General features: G+C 36.7%; 1 protein-coding gene across 6 annotated transcripts; it reads right to left on the reverse strand.

Annotated features, from left to right (window-relative positions):
• Positions 1-6,671: 6,671 nt before the first annotated feature.
• LOC131670805 (protein transport protein Sec16A) lies at positions 6,672-22,545 on the reverse strand. 6 transcript variants are annotated; one of them, XM_058946736.1, is made up of 25 exons: positions 22,289-22,545; positions 21,888-21,939; positions 21,102-21,806; positions 20,928-21,005; positions 20,141-20,668; positions 19,721-20,071; positions 19,201-19,644; positions 18,819-19,134; positions 18,142-18,558; positions 17,827-18,061; positions 17,294-17,746; positions 17,123-17,214; positions 16,849-17,050; positions 16,296-16,402; positions 16,065-16,215; positions 15,851-15,989; positions 15,508-15,772; positions 15,262-15,431; positions 14,201-15,178; positions 13,622-13,711; positions 12,341-12,607; positions 11,605-12,028; positions 11,436-11,515; positions 9,752-9,838; positions 6,672-8,996 (listed from the first exon to the last, which is right to left on the reverse strand). In XM_058946736.1, the coding sequence occupies exons 2-25, from the start codon at positions 21,891-21,893 to the stop codon at positions 8,916-8,918; spliced, it is 6,666 nt and encodes a 2,221-aa protein (XP_058802719.1). In that variant the 5' UTR covers positions 21,894-21,939; positions 22,289-22,545; the 3' UTR covers positions 6,672-8,915. The 6 variants fall into 6 exon arrangements, with proteins under 6 accessions (XP_058802719.1, XP_058802720.1, XP_058802718.1 ...); XM_058946737.1 differs by having other exon boundaries at positions 20,141-20,461; positions 20,928-21,806; XM_058946735.1 differs by having other exon boundaries at positions 17,321-17,746; positions 20,928-21,806.
• Between the last annotated feature and the right edge of the window lie 248 nt (positions 22,546-22,793).

A 22,793-nucleotide genomic window follows, 5' to 3' on the forward strand; every position in this document is an offset into this window, starting at 1 on the left:
ACTAGATACACATTGATTAACATGTTTTCATTAAACTTTATAAACACATGCCAATGTTACAAATAATCTTTTGCCGTTAATATCATCTTAACGTCACTTGTACAAAATACAGATTAAAATGTTGGAATACAGCGCGGCTATATCGATCGATGCTACATAAAATAATCAATGAAAACCTTGAACTTTCGTTAAAAAAACATCGCAAAAGAACGCTTTATCATGCAAGTGGCTTTCTATCGGTTGAAAATTTAACAAGCCCTCTTAAATCCGCTGTTCGTTGAGTAATTATTTACGCGCATTCGTTAAGCGCTTTATGAACGAAACTCTCGCCAAATAATTTTGATTGGCGAACACACAGGTGCTTGTTTTTACTGAGCTGTGAAACTGCGACAATCACCATTTTCATCAATATATTGTTGCATTATAGAACTAAGTTTTAACACTCGTGCGCGCTAAAACCCGAACATTTTCTAAATGCATTGGTGTTGATTGGATACACATACAGTGCAGGAAAGTTGTAATAATGAAATGTTAAATTTCTGTTCCGGCTACTTCCATTTTAAATTAAAAATAGAGATGGATGACGATTCATTGACATAATGCAAGCAGAGAATGACTCGATGGCTGATTTCGTATAATACGGCTTTAAAAGGAAAATAAAACTCATCAAATTGGAAAATCAACTTTTAGCTTAAATTATGCAGATAATTTTAATTACTTTAGCCGCGTTGCCGATAAATTCATCTTTAAAATGTGAATTCCCCTGGATTCCGAATTCATACACCTTTGATCAGAACCAAAATTTATAGCCACCGATGGACAGAGTATATTGAAAGTTTAGAATGCAAAATCACTTTTTAACCGTGTCCGCTTCGCCAAGTAAAGTAATTTGCTCTGCTGATGAAAAGAAATTGGCTACGCTCTTAGATACATCTCGTTATTATGATTCAGTGATTACGTGCCATACGATGTGAAGCTCTGTGATTTCCGAATCGCCTTCCGGCAAATTCCAAAGAAATAAGCGTACAAAAGCATTTTCCAAGATAACGTAGCCCTTCCGCCGCAACGAAAAGCTATCGAGTAACCGTCCGAGATTGAATTGCCCGTCGATGAAAATGAGTTCGGGAAACAACACGGTCGAAGCACGAAGATTAACCCGAGAGACATCTGACATTCTTCAGAGTGGAAAAGCGAATACTTTTAATCCTCTGGCGAATTTTAAAGATAATCGACACAGCTGCTGGTTCCAACAGGTTGGACGGCAGCTATGTCACCGAGATATAACCGACTTGTTATCGCCAGAAGGAGACGAAAATATTGCTTTTTGTTTTTTCCTTCGACTCGCGCTGATAACGACGCTGGACCAGGCGTGTGCACCGCGAGTCACTAAGAGTTGTGCGAGGAATGGAGGAAGAAGAGAGTTTACAAATTGCTAGCACTTGGTTATCACATTTTTTCCACAGTTTAATTGCAAAAGAAAAAGAGATACACTGAGAGATACACAGATACAGAATGTTTCTGAACGTCGGTCGATAGCGACTTTTGTTTGTTGCCTTTTGAGCTTTACACTTATACATCACAAATATATACGTGTATACATAGAGAGGTCTTTGTAAATGCAACGGCTAACACGGCAATTGAGATTGAGTAAGGATACACGGGGCATAAGAATCTTCGCCTGAAAGGCAAGGTAGCCGTTGCACTTACAAAACATTGAACATCAACAGTTTGTGCACAGAAAAGGACAGTTGTCACGCTTGAGTGTCAGAGAGAGAAAACACAGGAGTTCACTCGAGCACTTGGCTGCCGATAAAAAGTAAAAGAAATCACAGCAGTCGATAAGGGCAGCCAGTCTCCGTTCGGTCCTTGCCCAAGGAAAGCATACGTAAAGACGACCCACAAAAGCAACGAGAACGTGTCGTTCTCGGTCCACGCACCGACAAACAAAGGACGCAATCAAAAGTAATCACCTGCGATCTTGAAGCTGGCGATCGGCCGTCGCATCTGCCTCAGCTGCCCAATCGAAACGAAAAGCGGAAACAAAGAAAAATGAGAAAAGCAACTTGCACTCTGCGAGCACGCGAGCACGCGAGCGAGCGCTGCGGGCTACGGAACAGGGAGTCACGGAAAGATCGGCGCCCGCGCGAGCTTGCGATCGACCGGGACGACTCGGCGTTGGCACTCGCTGCTTCGGCCTCGCTACGCTAACTGAGCCAAAGACTGCGCCGCTCTCGGCCGTCGAGCGCCCTCCGAGCCCCGCCAATTGAATTTCAAACGCGCCCCGCGCGGCCAATCGCCGACCGGGACGCGCGCAAGCGTTCTTACCTGCTGCGTCGCTGCGCACTGTCGTTTTCCGTCGAGAAGGGATACCAGTACGACCACCGGCTAAACAGTGGCGGCTCGTGAACATTTACAAAAAAGCCTCCGATCTATTTAGTCCTTTACTTCTTATTTACTTCTTAGCCAATTTTAATCACTTGGCATCTAGGTGCAACATCGTTTTGATAACATGACATAGACAATAGGCAACGTTCTACCGAAGGAAAGAATTGCTGTTGGTTAGGCTGCGCATAATAGTCCTTTAAGCTAATACGAAGCTATCGATCTACTGTTAAAAAATTCTTCGGGATTGTTGTTATTACGCCACATTACTTTAAAATTCATTTATTTTAATCCACATATGTGAAATGTATATATATATATATATATATATATATATATATATAATTATACAATAAGTATTGAATATTTTTATTGCTTTATATTCTCGACTTTAGCGTTTTATTCATCTGTTCGTTATCATTTTCGTTACAAGAAATATTCAGAGATTTATCCAATGACAATACTATCACGTGAATATTTTGAAAATTGTAGTACGTTGATGGCATTCGCTTCATAATAATCATCCGAAGTTATTTCATAAGATCTTGTGGAATCGTCATCATTGTCGCTATTATGCTGTACGATGTTTTCATCGACTGATTTCATGGGTGTGGATGCACGGGTCATTTCATTCTTGAAAAAGAATATTTTCAACCATTAATTTGGTACAGTATTTGTTATTTAGATTTAAAAAAATGAACTCAGTATAAAAGTATAATATTTACATGCCTGTACAATAATTCATAAATTATGTTAAAAATTGAATATTTAAAATGTGTAAATTCATGCGTGAGATCCTTTGATAAACATAAGGATGTACCAGTTTAATTCTGGGAATATACCCTATTTTATTTATTCGATATACTTGTGTAATTTGCAAATTGTAATCTAACTTGTGCGTTAAGTTTTTGTCGTCTTAAGTTAATCCTACGATGAGAATATATACGTGTATGCCAAAGTACACATCTCACGTGACAGCGATGCGATATCGCATGGTCAGTCCAGCTCCGACATAGCTGTCTATGATTTCTAACGGGAGTGTTCGAACCCACAGGTACTCTCTCCTTAGTGAGCTTCGCAGGAAATGAAGGGAATGACAACCTTTTGCGCAAAACCATTGGTAACGTGTTAGTAGGAGGAGAGTTGCGAAAGATCATTAGCGTCGTTGGAGCAAGAGGGCTCTACGGAGTGGGTTATTTTGCCAGATGCTCGTCTACGGGAGGTCGTGCTGGGGTACCGCGTGGTGCTTCCACTGGTTCCCCATCGGCAAGCTTAAAGTAGATGATCTTGAGAAGGATTCAGAAAGAGCAGGAGTTTCTGCGTTCAGATGAGGTATCATATTTGGGTTCCGGAAAGATCACACTAAGGTCTTCTGAAGTTAGGTCCTCTCTATACTAAGTTAAGCAACCAGTTATGAGTCAGATCCTTTGACTGATTAAGTCAGTGTGAATTAACAAACAGTCCAATGCACGCCATTTTCATGATATTAATGACGAAGAAGAAATTTTCAATAATCTGTGTCAATGATACCGTTAAAAGTAGATTTCAAAAATTGAATAAAATAATACAAGATGAAAAATATAAGAAGCCTCTTAATTTACAGATGAATGTTAATAAAATAAAAGTGATTTTAACTGATGAAATATTGCAAAAAGTATTATGCACCAACCACAAGAACAGTAGATATGTTTAAAATGCAAAATATGTTTCTCAATAAGACCGTTTTCCCAGAAAAAATATCACACTGTATAACAAGTGTGTAAAAGTTGTCTTGTAATATTTGATAAAGAGGCAGCGAAGAATATTTTATGATGTGTGCAATGATGACGCAAGGTTGAAAGATTTTTTTTATAGAGATTATTTTGTTACGATCAATATAGTAAGCGAAGTACAAAATCTTGTCGAAGAAAATAAGGAGTTTTATATTAATGTGGTTTCTCGACGAAGAAAAGTATCAAATGTTGATCTTTGCGATATTTATAATGGTCAAAGATATAAACAATTTGTATCATCATTACCGGCTGATATTAAAATCTTATTTAACTATGATATTCAAAAGCAATGGAAATCTAACTTAAAAAAATTCTAAATATTTGATATGACCAATACAAATTATAGTGAATGAAATTCCACTAAGTATTCGATTTAAGAAAACCATACTTGTGTGTTGTGGGCTTAATAAACCAAATATGATACATTTTCTATGACCTTTTATCGACCAAATGAATGAAATTTCACAAAATGGAATCAGATGCCAGTTATAAAATAAAACAAGAAAATTGAATTTGTTTGCATTGTGTGGTTGAATGCTGTTGCACGAGCACCTATGCAAGGCACCGTACAATTTAATATGGCTGTTTTGGATGTAACTGGTGTGTATACCCAATTGTGCAGGTTCTTCATGACACTGGCTACGTTATAAAATATCTTATATAACTCACAAATAATCAAAATTTCGAGGTTATTATTTTGTAAACTACTTCTGTTACATGCTAGAAATTTGTTGGTAACCCAGCTGTGGGTTTCCGAATCATGCAACATTTGTTTGGAAATCGATTCGGTCATCTGCTGGGCTTCCCTAAAAAACGCTATCAACTCCACTGGCAGAACGCTTCCGTGACGAACGAAATAAACTATGGCTTTCTTTTTTTTGCAAAGATATTACTATTTCCAACGAGAGAATATAAACATTTTGGAAAAATATCTCTAAAAAGTTGGCAACAATTTAAGATTAATTACAATATTAATTAAAAATTGAAGTACGCAGTTGTTAATAAATCATTTTCAAAAAAGGAGGGACTGTGTTTTGTTAATTATGCTGGAATTGTTAGTAAAAATCGATAATTTGACTCCAATCTGTGATATTGAAATTAATGTTGTGATGTAAGTTGGTTAAAAGAGAGAGAAAGGGAATGCTTCTCCTCCCCCTCCTTTTATAAAAAAGAGAACCTGACCAAATCAATCCAGTTTATTCGTGATCTGATTGGCTGTCATGTGATTAGCTGTGATGTGATAGTACATATATATATTTTGTACGCTCATGAAAAATTACTGCAATTTTTCATAGATTAAACTTTCGAAAAAAGTATCAATATAGTTGGCACGCATTTAATACGAATTGATTAATTTAATCATACGAAATTTCAAAATAAAAACCAACTGCTACCTAGATAAAGAAATTAATTGAATTTTATTCTATCCGAAAATTTAGCTTTCAATAAACAAAGTAGGCAGTAGTAAAAGATATAAATCGATAAATTATTGTGATAAAGTTTTCTACAGCAATTTCGGCTCTACGAAATTACGTAAAATATTAAAACGTTTTTAAAAATTCACGAATTACAACCGTGAACTATGTTATTTATATATATATATATATATATATATATATATATATATATATATATATATATATATATATATATATATATATATCATGACGGATATGATTATAGAAAACTATGTTTTTAGAATTTATATTACATTTTTTGTCGTGTTTTTTAAACTTTTGAATGACAACCTGTAACTTTCGTTGCTACAAACATGAAGCTTCATTGAAAACATTTTTAAATCACGAATATGCAACTGCAGATTTATTTACCAATCAATAATATCGTCAGCTATAAATCATATCAAATCAAGGAAATATTTAATGCATTGTTAATTTACGAATTTCCAATTTCGCCACTGTTGATCTATATTCATGCATTATCATGAATGCGAAAAAAAAATAATTAGCACGCGAAGCGCGTTAGGTAACACTTGTAGAATATAAAATAGAGAAAAACCTACTTTGATGTTTTGCAGTACTTTTATTTTTGCAAAAAGTATATGTGGGAAACAGAAACAAATTATCAGAATAATAAATCCATTAAATTTAAAGGATATTTCAGCATAGATGTTTTCAATGAAACAACTAAATAATACAGCTATATCAAGTGTATTACTAAGACTGAGACCTTAGCAATCCATAAATATTAAATAAGGTTTAGTATTGTATCATAATATATATAATTTAGTACATTGCATTAAATGATAGATAGTTTTAATTGATCAAAATTTGTAAAAATAGTAAGTATAGATGAAAACATATTCAGCAGTATAAGCACGAATTTAATGTAAATCATATTTTCGATTTAAAGTCTGATTAAAATAACAAATGTCATGCATACGGAGCAGAGTTTTAAAAATGCATTGCAGAGTAACATTATGTTAAATAAAGGAAAGATAGTGATTGATGTGTATATTTTTATTTTTCTTACAATGGTATCAATGAAGAATAGAATGAATTAAATTATCTTAAATTTTTGTTTAATTTAGCTTATATTCAGGAATCGTACAGATATTAAACTGATGCTTGCAACTCAACTAGACACTCGTACACATGCCCGCGAGTGCGTCTGTATTCGTCACATCTTATATAATGTATATGATATATACATCTCAAGCCGAAAGTACATCTCTTATATAAAACCATCCCTATACATAACATACAGTTCAATATAATACTTCAGTTCAACTTTAACGCCACACAATATCAAAATCCATCTGTCTTTGTCTGTCTGTCTCTCTCTCTCTGTCTCTCTCTCTCTCTCTCTCCGTATCATACTTTTATTCATATTACTTTGCAACTTTCATTGTATTTACCCTTCGTGCTAAAGCTTCCTTTATCGCTCGTTGGACAATAACCGAGATTGATCAACCGTCACAATTTTTTAATTTATATTTAGCTTTGAGAGTAGATAAGTGGTACAAGAGTAAATGACAATCTTCGAGATATTTATGTGCATTATTTTTAAACTATTATCTGGAATATTCCTTTAGATTCATTTTTTTTATTCACCGAAACTAATCATTTTCATTAACTAAAGATTCCGAAACTCATATCGTGAAGTACTAATTTTTCATCGACACAGAAATAATTTAATAACTGATAGTTGTTATTTACAACTTGACACTTTATTTAACAAAATAAATTTTAAGAAACTTAGTATATAATCATCAAGATTTTCTTAGATTTACTCACTTGTCTACAATTTTGTTTTACGTCAAACTTCTAAAACATCGTTCTTGCAATAACTTTTCTCTCAATTGTACATTAGAAACTAAATCTGCCAATCAGTTAACTGTCGATTAAATATTTAAATTGACAAGACATCATCCAACTAAATTGCAAAGAAATCTAGCTACTTATTTACAATTATTTTATGTAGATACTCATGTAAAGTTATGATAATAAAATAAAAATTTATGTCACCAAAAATTCTCAACATTACAGATAATATAACTTCATTCTCACATACTCTCTTCTACTAATATACATATAAACTTTTGTCAATTCCGATATTATAAGCTCCTCGCCTGTGTTTCCCCTCTTCACATTTACATTATGTTGAAAAAAAAGAAAATATTGATTAACTAGAAATTATACAGATACCGAAAAAATATATTTATGGAAATAACAGTTTTTGAATAGGACTGTCGATATGTATATATGCTGATCCTATTCTTTACATCTAGAATAAAAAGAAAAAAATATATTATGTAGATGATAATTTTTCACGATATCTCGATTCCCGTACATGTTGAATAGTCATAAAAACAATGAATTTTCTCTCGAGAAATGCACCGAGTCAAGCATTTCTCAAATGGCATATATGTTTCAACTTTATATTTTTTCCTAACGTCTATTTTATATTATCTAACAAGTATGTCTGCAAAAGTGATTCGTCAGAGCAACGATGTACAAATTTATCAATTCATCTATCACTTATAACCTATATCAACTACAAGTGGAAATTCAATGCCGTTAACTTTTGATTCTCGAAGTGAACGAAAAGGGAAAAAGCAGTATGAAAGTCGGATGTTAACAAGCGTGCTCGAAAGATAATAACACCAACGAAACAAGAAAAATACACGTTTTACTTTTGTGCCCAACCAATTCAATTTACATAGCACATTTTCACGAAGGAAGAAAAGCACAATTTTTTTTTTCGAACAAATCAAAATCGACATAACCAGGTGGATTAGCATACATAACGATATTGTTGGGTATAAAATCAGACTTCCACACGTATATATAACGCTTGAACATCGTCCGGACAGCTTGCGCATAATTGCATAAATCCTAATTAATGACCAAGCGTTTGGCTTTTTTTTTAATTATTTTTATTCAAAAGATTAAAGAAAGAAACAAAAAAATAAACACGTACTGTAAAAGTTGTACTCTTGTTCACATTAGGAATGAAGAGTGCTTACCATCATCAAGAAGAAGAACAACAATGACAAAAGAATAAACCCGAAACAGAAAGGAAGAAAAAAATGCACGTGGCACAAAGATGTATCAAAACAATCCGCGAACGTTTGACGCGTGCTTGCGTAACTATTTGTCTAAAAAAATCTTAGCTATGTAAAAAATTGTTTCGCGTGCACACACGTAGAAACATATCCCTCGAATCGCTTTGCAGTGAACATACACGAGGCAGTAAATATCTCCTCTCTCTTGTGTACTCGGAGGGAAGTTCCTTCGATCCTTATCGTGGTGGATATCTACTGCGAGCTTGAGCTTTCGTCGATCGATCCTTCAACTCCACGGGGTTGTACATCATTGGTCCCTACATACAAATATTTCAGCCGTGTTTACAACTGCAATTCTTTGCACAACTCGTGACCGACATTGTTGTTAATTTTTTTCATAACAGTAATGCGACTAGTTTACATAAAAATCCAATCAGATTGCACATAAGTTCAATTGCATAAACTTACGTGTCACAAAAGATGAAAGATTAATCGTTTATCTTTGGTAATATTGCAATAAATAGATTGAATTACCAAATTAAAATAATAATTGTTTCCACTGATTGTATTTTTACATTCTAAATATCTATAATCACATCAGTATAGCGAATAATGATTAACGTGTAAGATGTGTACAGAAAAATAATAAAAAAGAAAGATTTAATACGAATAATGAAAGAAAGCAGACAATGGAAAAATAAATAAGCAGCTTAAAACTACAGATATAGCAAACAACAAGAAAAGATACAGTCATTTAGGAATATTCATAGTATACAGGTGTTTAAAGCTAGTAGTTTTCCCACAATAGCGAATGTTTGTTGTGAGAGCTCTTGGGCGTAAGAAGCTCTCTCGATAACAAATGTTTAATTTGAAAAGTTGGGCGCGTGTGTGATTGCGAGCGCGCGTAAGCCAATGCAAATAAAGCGGACAACATTACCGTGTTCAATTATGGATAGCCGCGCGGAGAATCTCAAGAATTCCAACCACAGCGCGTAGAGATAGAATGAGATAGATAGAGATAGTAGGTGTTTGTATGGGTGGAGAGGATGGGATTAGAATGCAATGGTTTTACCTTGTCCCGTTGAAGAAGCCGCGGATCCCTCATCGTGTAGCTCTGTACCTCTCGTGATAGTGAGCTGGTCGAGCTCCAGCGCGAGAGCTGCGATAATCATGGGCAAAACAACATAACAGTTTCTCTTACTTTTTTTACTCTCTGTGTCGTACTTGTTTTTTTTTTTTTTTTTTATTTTATTTTGTAAGTGTACTCTTATCGATCAATTCGTTTTTTTCCTTTTTCTTTCGTTACTGTCGTTGAACTTTTGTGTTTATTATAGAACTACCAAACTTAAATATGTTAGAAAACACAAGGTTGAAGGTAAAGTGGAGAGAAAATGTTAAAGAACATTGAAGTATTCTTATAAGACAACACCCAAGGTTAAAGCACACCCATACACACATAGCCTAGTCTCGTTTTTATTTAATATTAAATGTGATTGTAGATTTTGTTTAAAACTGTATTGAAATTGCATTAATGCTCATATTTAATGAAATACGGTGATTTTTCCGTATATGTACAAATGTGGAAAAACTTCAGAGGCAAAAGTAAAATTTTAACGTTATATTTTTGACCATTAAGCTTCTGCTTAAAAATAATAGCATAAAAGGTAGCACAAATAACGAATTAAGCAAAGTGCAAAAATATATGAATAATCGTGCAATAGAAGCATAACAACCTAACGACAATGATAAAAATCTTTTAACTAATTACAAGAAATAAAAAATACAATTAGTTCTTTAAATAAGAAAATTGAAAAGTATACAACATAAATGAAGTTTATAGAGATATTTTTATCCTTACTATCGATAATAATTGTTATTTGGCTAGGTCATTCTGCTCTCCCAACTGCTTGCAGAAGACATGAAAAGAAAGGTGGATTAAAATTTTTAACATGAATTAAGGATATCTGCTTACAATTTGTTTTCATTATTCCTTTATACATAATTAATAAACATTAATTTTGTTACATTTTTCAACATTATTTATCACTAAGTCTATGTAACATTTAATGAACCCATTAGACCTTATAATGTACATATACTATACATAACAGTTCACATTTTTAAAATTAAAATGAAATACTATCAATACATGAATCTATTCTTCATAATGGAACGTTTTTGCTTGAAAAAATAATGATTTTGTCATTCACATTTTTTACTTATACGATTTTGCTTGTTGAATGCAAGAACATCATGCTAGGACAAAATTTCAAGTTTTCTAATGTTATTTACTAATTGGAAACATTGCATGAAGAAAATGTATTTACAACTATGCTAATTCTATAACTATGGACAACACAGTGGAAGATTGATAATCGTACAGGTATAATGCGTAATAAAAAAACACTAAAATAAAGCGAGAGTTAAAGATGTAGACAAAAGAAAATAAAATTACTATTTTACATAACATGTATAAGATAAATTTAAAAAAATGTTGTTATCTGTCAATCTTTCACTTTCGCAGGAAAATAAGATGTGAAATCCTATTCAACAATGTAAATAGAATATTCAACACATGCTCCAAAAAATCTTAAAATATAACAGCAAACTATGTTCCCATATGTAGAAAACAATAAAAAAGAAACTGTTAAATCTCTGTAATGTTTGTAATAGTGTTATGTATGTGGAATTGAATAATAAAAATGACAAATGCTAATGAGAAATAAAACGACGTGGTACTCGGGTAACTAACTTACCGCTTGGGCATTTTCATTCGACTGCGAAACTGCAGTCGGAGCTGGTGTTAAAAAGTCTACGGGTGCATTTGGATCATTAACTGGAAAAGAATGAATTTGTTCATTGAATTAAAAGTCGTACATACAAAAGTAATCATAGTGTCATAAAATATATTTCAGAAGTAATTACCTGGTGTAGGTGTGAAAAATTGAGGAGAAGAAGCCGCCATCGGTACGGGCGGCGAACTTGCGGGTATAGGTCTGGAGCTGGTATTGCTACTCTTGACACTTCCGGGGTTTAATACGTCGACGTAGTTCGTACGCACTTTTCTACCACGCGGATTCATCTTATACATATTGCCACCGCCTCCAGCAATCAATTTCGTCCCGTTAAGACCAAGAGTTTCATCGGCTCCTATAGCCGTTATTACATTTGTAGCCGGCAATGTAGATACAGTAGCAGGAATAGCTGGAGGAGCAACACTTTGATTCATCGAGTCTGCTGATTTGAAACCTGGCAAATCAGCCATCTTTGGTGGCGGAGCGAGAGGTGCAGAATTATTTTCATCTTCGTCTTTGTTCATCCATTTTTTCTGGATTGGATCCCATACGATCTGAAAGTAAGAAATCGGTGTTGTTAAATGAAGAATCTGTGAATATAATTCAAATTAAAGATTGTTTATAAAGCAAAGCTCGCAGTTCCTAATAAAAACTCTAAAAAGCTTGCTTAATAGAATCAAGGGTAACTATAAAATACTGTTAATCATAGTTTAAACACGTTTCAAGGTACTGGCCTTTTTTTTTTGTTTATAATCAAACTACCAAAAGTATCCATGCGAGCCCTTGGTCACAAAAATACCCTTCATTGTCAGTGTTATCGAGTACCAAAGAAAACTATTGTGCAATAATCTTTCAAAAATTCTTACCGCAGGATTACTATCATCTGGTAATATCATCTGATTCTTCGGCTTGATCGCAAGCTTGCTAAACAGTCCACCGAACCAACTTCCGCCATTGGTCGCTTTTTTCTCCTGTGATTTGTCCTGTGGTTTTTTTCCCTCGGACGCCGGTTTACCTGGTCCGAATTTCGAAGGTTCTATCTGCTCCAACTCTTCCAAAGGATCGTACTGCTTCTTAGCGGTAGGTCCCATTGAGACGTTTGGCTGTGGTGGCAATTGTTGCGGCTGCTGCTGCTAGAAGACAAAGAAAAGATGGATCATCGCAAATTTGCCCTCGCAAAGTCTGACCTTGAGTTTGTCATCTCCTGGGGAGTGAGAGCTAACCAAGGAGAGACTTTGCATGCTTCTTGCTATATGCACATTGTAATTTACGGCAAATATCGAATACTTCAACACCCAAACACACCCATGATCAGTAGTCAAAGCTTTATTATTAATTTTATTAGTAATGTTCACTTTGTGAATGAAAAATCACACTGTGTTCGGTCATATACACTTTATTCGATACATATAATAAAGTCATAGTCACTTAGACAGAGAGTAGACAATAATAAATATGTACAATATTTGTAGAGAGCTGTCTGCACTAAAAATTCGCGCACTTAAACAACAAATAATACGTTAATCATCGCACAACTACTCCAAGCTCGTTGGCCTGTCAATGTCAAAGGTCTTTGGCTGTTTCTGCTGTTGATAATCGTCGAAAGGCAGATCTATGGGATACGTGCCGCCGAAGATCAAAGGTCTGTATCTTGGCCGAAGGCTATTCTCACTGCCTTGCCTGCCACTCCACGCGTCCACCGTGTCGCAAATCACATCCTTCCTGCGTATGTGCGGTGCTACTTTCACTACCTTCTTTTCGTCAAAATTGCAGTACTGCGTCAACGACTGCCCGCTGCTTTTGCTGCTTAGCGCGCTGGTCTTGCGTCTCTCAGCCGTGCGAATTTGCGCAGTGAAATTCTCCAACTCCATCTGTTGAAACTGAATATCCAAATCCGTTGGTTGCTTCTTCTTTGCCTCCTCATCGATACCCTCGTCATCCTCGTCGGATGTAGATGGTTTGCGTTTAGGCGGTTCTTCAGGACGGGCTTTGACACGCGGATACTTGAGTCTTGGCTGTGATGAGCAAGAGGCAAGTGCGACGTCGTCGGTATTGAGCAGCAGCGGTGGTCGTCGACGTTGACGCAGCGTGGTCGAGTCTTGAGTGAGCTTGGGGGTACTAGTTAGGTGACAGGCGGGACTACTTACTTCGACTGGGCTTGCGGTCGAGTTTGCCAATGGAGCGGCAGCCTCTGCCTTCGTCACCGCCACAACCGCTGACGACTTCTCGTCCGACGACTGTGTGTTTATGTGTGACGTGCGAGACACGTGCGTCCATTGTGCGCGACCGCCAGCGAGCGTTAAAGAAAGAGGCGAGATCTCGCATTAATTTTATTTATGTTAGCTTTCAGATATCCCTTAAGTGTTAGGTGAGTTCGAAGGCTTTCTCTTGTCAACTAGAATTTCATATAATGCTTGCCTTCTTCCTCACTGCGCCAAAAGTTATTTGATTCGACAATTCCAAAGTGTACGCACAAATTATATAAACAATTGTTTCAGTCAATATATTACATTGAAATAGTATTGTTTCAGATACGCATTATTTGAGTCCAACGATTCGAATTGAATAACTTTTGGCAAGTTATATCAGTGCAGGCTACTTTGCTCATCGATGGCCCAGGCATCGCTATTCTTAGATTAGTAAATAACCAATGAAAACTCATCATCAACCGCAAGCTGTTAAGAAAAATTATAGCCTGTTAGCATAATCAATTCACATAAACCTACCTTAAAAGCCCAATTATTCTGATGTTCGTTATGCTCTTCGTGCTGCTCAGCGCCATACTGCAAACTAGTATGCTGCGAATAATCTTCTTGATCGTACGACTGTTGCTGTTGCTGTTGCTGTATCCAATAATCTTGATAATTCTGATAATGCATCTGCACGTCGTTGGCCGGTTCGTCGTTGTATTGAGGTTCAGCAGCAAGACCATAAGAATGTGGTACGCTGGTGGTTTGCTGATTAATTTGCCATTCTACGTTAGGATTTACGTGCACTGGAACATTACTGTTCACTACACTGTAATCGTCGCTCCACTTTGATTGCTGATATTCAGTTGACTCGATGGTGCCTTGCGCAACAGTGTTCGTTGCGTGGAAATTATTCTCAATAATTTCGCCGGTAGCACACTTGTCAACGATATTTGCGAGTTTGTTCAGCCATGGAAGATTAACAGCATCCTCACATGAATCTTTACATACTGGATCGTGGTACTTCAGTCGATCACCTAACAAGTAAACGTCTTTGATGAAAGACTGTTTGTACTTTTCAGGCTCACTGACGATGTTGGTAGCCACTTGCTCAATGTACAACAAAGCTTTCTCCACGAGGCCATAATCTACCATCTTGATAGCATTGTTAAACTCAAAAGTCTGCAATTCGATCAGAGTGAATGGTTCACTGAGTTTACGAGCATATTCGTAAATCTCTGTCAACATAATAGCATCGGTACTGATGAAGTCGGAGTAAGGCTTGTGATGATTAGCACCAATGAGAACGAGTTTGACATTGCTTTGACCATAAGCTCCAAAATCTACTTGAGACAAAATGTAGCAGAAATGAGCGGCATAAACATCACCACGGCTAGCTAAAGTATCGCCTAAAGTAGAAATAGCACGACGATTGATCTCCGGATTGGCTGAAGTATTGGAAATTATCATCGCCAAGTGTGGTCTCCAGTCATCCCATCTTGCATCAGATATACACTATAATTAAATAACAATTTAAAACTTACATTTGTTTTAATATTAACGAACAATTTATCATTTGTCAAAATTTATCAACTCACAGTGACACTTGCAGGAACGCGACCAGAATGAAGTTGGTACAAAGTTTGTAATGGATCTTGAGTTGGCAGACTATTAGCAAAACGAGTCATTACTGACGCGTGAGTACGTTTATCTAACTTACTAGCCAAAAACAAAGCGTGGCCCCATAAGCCCTCAACCATTGCAAATTCTAAGTGAAACACATTTTTTTTATTAATGAATGTTCGTTAAAAATATAAAAATCCTCATTTAAATATTAAGCTTACCCAAAGCCTCTCGAACTAAACCATACAATAAAGTATTCCTAAATTCGTCCGTAAGCTGCTCTACAGTCTTTCTAGGTTTCACTTCTTCTTTTTCAAGCGACTGAACCGTATCGGCAGTAATACCTCGATCACTACCGGAAGCACCAGACCGTTCAGAGATTGTAGATTCTCGACGTATTGGTTCTTTCATGGGCTTGGTTGCTTCGTATGGATAAGCCTCCTTGTTTCTTAACAGAAGCGAAGCAATGTCCACTCCAACCACATTCTGTAAATTTAATAGTAGATAATAAAATACTCATAGATTAATGTAAAAAAATTAATAAAAAATAACAATTTAGCTTACCCCATTTTGTTGAATAAGCATTATCATTAATTCGTACAAAAGAACATATGACGATACTTCGAAAATTTCTTCATTCAGTGGTGCTTTTTTTATTTTATTTTCGCAGTACTCGATAATCGTCTTTTTATGTGTGACGCCTCTGTAATTTCATTGTATTAATAAACATTGATTGCATTGATAATTAGAAAAAAGGTCTTGAACAATTTTTACAAACTTTATCAATGGTCCAGGGTAAGAACGCAGTTCGCGAAACGTTGAATCTTGATGGAATAGCTCATCAATTTTCAAAAGATCTATTCTAGCTCTTTCACCGTCAGTAGGATAACTCGGGTGCACATGTATCAGTGCACCAATAGAAAATGTGCCTATGAAAAAATTGTAATATTCAACAAATTATTATCATAATAAATAACGCTCAATACAAATATTTAACGTAATGATCTACCTTTTGTATGAGCTGTAGAGAATTTCGTTGGGGTCATTCTTGATGAAGCTGTGGTTTGATCTTCAAGTAACGATACGTCTGTCAAATTACGCTTCTCACTAGAATTTCTACAAACGAAGGTTTCAATTTAATTATTGAGTGATTGCTTCTTAAAATTAAAGATTTTATTTCGAGTTATCGATGCAACATTATATACAAGCAACGATAAAAAATTATGCAAGAAAGAATGTGTATCCTAGCGTTATATGTTTCATTAGTAAAATCACCTAGAAGGATTTTGAGATAATACATTTCGTCTTCGTATGGGACTTCCGGCCCATCTGGAACAGCCGAAACCCAGTGCGAACAACGCTCTATTCGGTGAACGGAAATAAATGTGCATATTCGTTAAAACTTTGGCATGCAAATTCAACAAACATAAATATACTGTTAGTTAAACATATAGATATTGGAAATTGAATTCGGGCGCGTTTGAGCAAATAAACATAAAATCATGTATGAATGAGTCTTAAAGAATGAATGAGCCTTAAACAAATTACAAGATAATTAGTACCTATCCTCACAAGAACTGCGCCCTGAATGCACACTTGCTCTGTCCTCTGGATAATTAGCAACAGGATTGCGCGACAGTTGTTGATGCTGCATGTACTTATGATACCATTCAGCATAAGCTACGGGATTAGTTCTACGTAGATTCTCTAAATATGCATAGTAGTCGCTATTGTAGTTGGGTCCATATTCGTATGATGAATAATCTGTCATAAAAAAGATAAAGAGTAAAATGAATAACATAAATTACGTATGACAGTAACAATGATAATACGTACTGCTGAAACCATAAGAATACGATTCCCTGGGCCGCATGTAATAATGATCTCTTTCTCTCTCATTGTATGAAGATCTACTGGACGGTCTAGAGCTAACAAATATCAATTACAACATAGTGTACTACTACTACATGATACCAATAATCCATGAAATTCGCAATAAAATCTTACTTTCTATTGTAAGTATCTTCATAGTACCTAAACGATTCTCGCGAGTCGTACTCAGGATATCTTCTACCCCGACCATCTCGCCTCCTTCCTTCTCTCTCATGGTAATCACGTTCCCTAAGGTCTTTAGGATAGCGCGGATCATACTCTCGACTACTTCTCTCCACGTGTCTAGGGTCTGCTGATCTGTCGCGTCTACGCTCTTCAAGTCTTCGTCTACAGTCTCTATCTTCCAGTTCATCTGGCTTTATTCTACCTCTTCTGTCGTGATCTTCACGCGAATGACGATCGCGATCGCGTTCATTTCTATCAAGATCATCTCGACTAGCATGGCGGCGATCGTCGTCTCTGAATGAAGAATCACGTCTGCCAAGATCTTCGTAGTAAGAACGATCATAGTCGGCCCCACGACGACCATAACCGTAGTCATCATCGAATTCACGATCGCGATCATAACTAATAAAAAGAAATAATTTTCTTAAGAAATCCGTACGTTTAAGACGAGCGCAATAAACGAATAATTATTTTTAACTTACTATGTATGTTTTCTGTTATAATCATAACGAGGATGCCTAGGTTTTGGGCTAGGTTCTCTATGTCTATCTCTGCTATCATCTCTACTATTGCCTGAACCTTCGTCATCGCCATCCTCGTAAGAATCTCTACGATTTGGCATACCAGCACTGATTTGAGTTTCAACGATAGAAGCACCAACAGCTTCTTCTCTCTTACTTCTATTATCAACTGTGAGATCTTGTGTAGTACTCAGAGCTGTAAGATAATTATTTAACAACACTAATCATTTCAATCTATGAATGAATATGTTATTATTAAAAAGTTTCTTGACTTACAACTGGGAACATTAACTTGCTGCGATCCAGTAACAACACGAGCTCCACTCCTATCATCGGAAATATTTTGTACAGATTCGTTAGATGATGCGCCACCAGGAATCTGTCTAATATCAATATCCTGCTGTTGAATTGTTTCTTCAGATTCATTGCCTCTACCAGGAATTTCGCGCACTGCACTTGATTCTAGTGGTGTTGGCTGAGTTATTGAAAGTGTAATCCGTTGCTCTTCTCCGGAAGGTTCATTGCGAGATTGTTGCGGAGGTGGTAGTGGCGGTAAGGATCGTTCACGTCCCGAAGGATCGTTTCTACGCTCGACTGTTTCCAACTCAGCGTTGCGTTGCGGAGGAGGTGACTGAATGGGTTTCGCTCTTTCTTGGCCAGAAGGCATATCTCTCCGATCGGTCATTCTATCGGCTATGAAAACAAATTTCAAACGTAAATAAATATGATTGATAATTGTAAACTAACGTCGCAAATAAAAATAGTCAAACTAGTATTTATTTTACTTTCATTAGATTCAATCAAACTTAAAATATGAAGTAAATATTTAATAATGAATGCATTTGTAATACAAAATGACAAATTCATATATTTCATCATGACATTTGTCTTATTCTAAATTTCAAACATTTCCTGGAAGACTATAAAAAAATCCAAATATAATAAAGCCTTACCAAGTAAATTAGATCGAGTAACATGTTGTTGCTGTTCCTGGCCGGATGGATCGTTCCTTCTGGGATCAGGCATTCTTGGGACAACCACACTTTGCGGATACTGTTCTTGACCTGTGGGATCATTACGACGTGGATCGACGTTACTCGACTGTCCTGGCACTTCACGCAGGAATGGTATGTCGTTTGGCACCTCGTCGTTCTCATCGTCTTGACTCGGTGGAACCTGTGCCGGTTCCTGTGAGTGTGGATCCGTTAGCTCACCTGTCTCCAGAAAGGTATTTCTGTCGTTCGATGCAAACTCGTAATTATCCGGCGCCTGAAAATACGCAACATGAATAAAAGTGCTCGACAGAGATATATTTTGTTAATCAAGAATATTTACTTGTTCTGTTTGAAAAGGTTGCTGAATTTGCTGCACAACAGGAACCTCAATATTGTTCTGTTCCTGTCTAAATCCGCGATGCACGCTTTCTTTCAGTGTATTACTTTGTCTCAACCCCTGATCATTGTCCAACGTCTCTTTATTGATCGAGTCACGCGAACCATAGATGTCTCTCTCCTGCATCTCGGGTGCGACGACTTCAAGATTAACAAACTCCGTACCTTGTTGAATATTCTCGTAATTCTCGACATTCTGTTCCGGTTGTTGTTGCCATTGCTTGGTAGTTTGGCTACTGAAAAATTCATTTTCTGGCTGTGCGCGGACATTTTGCTTGTACCATTGATCATAACTCGCTTGTGTCACATTTTCCGTGGACTTGCTACCTGGTGAAGTTTGCGGTTCGAAGAGTTCCTGTGATATCCCAGTGACACTTTCCAACTGATTCTATATTAAGAATGCGAAATTAAGTATCATTGCAAATCAATAAATGACAAGGAACAAGAAGATTAAAATAACTGACATGTTCGACATTTAACACCGGTACATTATCCGGTGTATTTTCAACGTTATCAGACTTCAATCCTGTGGCTGTCTGGCGATTCCAGTCATTGGCTGCGTGATTTATTTGTTTTGGCTGCAGCTCCTCCTTATGAGGTGATTGCGGCTGAGGCGCTGATTGTAAGCTGTCTACTTGCTGGCTATAATTCGCGTTAAGACTTAACGTTAAATTATTTACACTATTTGATAAATCAGTCACAGTGTTCCAGTCTCCGTCGTTATTCCAGTCAAGATCAACGTTATTCTGAGCGTTGTATGGCTCAACGTTGTTGGCAATATTGTTCTCCGCAATGCCAACTTGATGGGTATTAGTCTGCGTTTAAAAAATAATATGTTAACGGCACGTATAACAATTACATTGTACAAAATGATTGCAATTTACGTGGGTCTGATAATCGTTGAGAGAAGCATTACTAGTAGCTGGAGTCAAAGATCTCTTACGATCTTCTAGCTGCTCGGTACTACTTGACATATTAGCCAGCGAACCAGAGGTAGTCGACGTAGTTGAGGAATTAAAGTGTGAAGGTGGTGCATGAATTGGGTGCCATTCACCCTTATGATGATCAGACAAAGCGGACTCCTCGAGTGAACCACCCGGTTGGAGTTTTGGTTGTCTCCACTGTGTTTTTTGAATGCTACCAGACTGTTGCCACGCGTTGGTTTCCTCACTCTGAGACCAGGTGTTGTTCGTGGGCAACGATTGCTGTCGGGGTAAAACGTTTGTGATAGTTTCGGAATTACACTTTGGCCACTGTTTATTCGTCATCAGCCAGCTGTCTTGCGACACCGATGTATCATGATAGGGATTATAGAATTTCGACTGATTATCGTTGTTAATCGTGTTTTGAATCGGGTGTTGATACGAGTTAGGGACTCTTTGCTGAGCTTGATGCGATGATGATTGCTGGCTCTAGCGAGAGAAATAATGAGCTTTTGTTAGTGTGACTTTTTCTTCAAGTATCGTGACATATTTAGCAAACAGAGATTTAAGAAAATCAATATCTTTATAAAAGAAATATAAATATGTAAGTTCAGCTTACCATGCACACTAATTCAGAAATTTAAAGTTTACAAATGAAAGATCTACAATTTACTTAGAGGTATCAAGTGTCAAGAAACTTAAGTGTTAGTAATGAGCAAATGGATGAGTATTAATAAAATACACATACTTGTTGATGCTGTGACTGCTGTGGCCAAGAGCTTGCTGTATTGTCAGGATACTGATCTTGCTTTGGAGCAGTATGTTCCTGCCAATAGCCAGATGTAGGGGTTTCAGTGTTATTCTGCCAATTGTGCAGTGGAACATTCTGTTGATCTGTGTTGCTCCAATTGATATTACTCACAGCGATTGGAGGTGGAAGAGATGAAGTTTGATGTTTTTGGTTGTGTATTTGATTTGGTGACACATATGGCAAGCTCTGGCTATGCTGTTCATTAGGCCACTGAGGCTGTTCAACAGGACCAGAGTAGGATGAGTTAGAACTAGGTCGAGGAGGATGAGACGGATTAGAAACAAATTGCTGATTGTGACTGTAATTGGAATATTGAGGAGTAGGATCCATTTGTTTTGGAGGTGGTACAGTCCTTGGAGTTTCTCTGTCCAAAGAGCCATGTTGATTTGGAGTATCACCAGATTTGTTATTACCATTCAGGTTTTTGTAAAAGTTGTCTTGACTGGGAGGTGGTACAGGTTGCTTCTGGTTATGATAAGCTGGGGGAATATATTGTCCATGCATTGAGGGAAGTGATTGTTTTGGATGTTGTTGATGATGCTGCTGTTGTTGATGTGGACGTGACTGAGATTCTGGCTGTTCAATGGTCCAGTTCCATGAATCATTGCCATTGTTACCATTATCTCCTTTCCACTCCCAAGAATCATTAACTGTTGGAGTTATTTGACTTGATGAAACTGGTGGAGGCTGGAATACTGTATTGGGATCAACACTTGGTGGTCTTTGAACAGCATTTTGATTCCATGGATTTTGAACTCCATATCCAGTGAGACTTGGATCTACTCTTGATCTTGTTTGTCTTACGCGATAAGGATTCTTTAGAAAATAAATTACAACTGATAATACAGCGAAAGATAATTTTATAAAATATACTATTAAGATTAATTAATTACTCACACTCATACTAGTATCAAAACAGTACCTTCACGAAAAAATATCTGTACAAAACCTGTAAATAAACAATATGGAGTCAGATGACATTGATGTAGAGAAAATAAGAGTCAATAAAATTAATGACAAAGCACGTTTCGCCACAGCTTTACAAAACATTGAACGTGTGAGCGGATAGATACACAAGAGAAACTTACAAACGAAAAAGAAAAAGCTGCGTATAAAAAGTGAGTCCTCATACTCAACATTTGCTAATTTGCGAAATTATATAACGAATCAGCGGTGAGAATGCAAATTTGCGTGGTAGTCCACGTAGCCGAGGATGGTTTGGCTGTCGGAGAAAATAGTGTTCGAGGTCGCCAGCTGTGAACAGCTCTGTGGCAGCAAGCGCGTATTCATACACTTACCCGACGACATTCATGAGCTGATTCATAGGTGCATATTATCTTGTCCTAGGTTTTTTTACAAGCAGGTGATACTCCTCTTCGTAGAGCTTTGTAGGCGATGAAAAAAAAAGACTTGTCGAATTTGAGGAAAAAATCACGGGGACATTGCACGCACGGCCACGGAAAAACGGAGTTCGCTGTCTTCTCGCTCTCGCGTGCACGTCACACCAATTTTTTCACTACAGCTTGCTTGAAAGTCCTCCAATGCCGCAACATACACCTGCACTACCAACCGATAACTGTATACGTGTGCAGTATTCGAGCTGCTCGAAGAACCGCGTCAGCGCGCGCTACTATGTATGTATATACAAACGTGTAGAATGGAATGAAAGAAAACTGTGAATACCGACAGTCCCGACAGGGCGTTGAGAATTTCTTAAGATTATCGTGAGCGGCGCTTAATGTTATGGCGCAATAACTTAATTTCTAATGAATGAATAATGTCATGATGGTAAGTTATGGAAAC

Source organism: Phymastichus coffea, unplaced genomic scaffold, assembly GCF_024137745.1.
Source record: "Phymastichus coffea isolate CEN01 unplaced genomic scaffold, Cenicafe_Pcof_1.1 PCOF00116, whole genome shotgun sequence".
In the NCBI taxonomy this organism is placed as follows: domain Eukaryota; kingdom Metazoa; phylum Arthropoda; class Insecta; order Hymenoptera; family Eulophidae; genus Phymastichus; species Phymastichus coffea.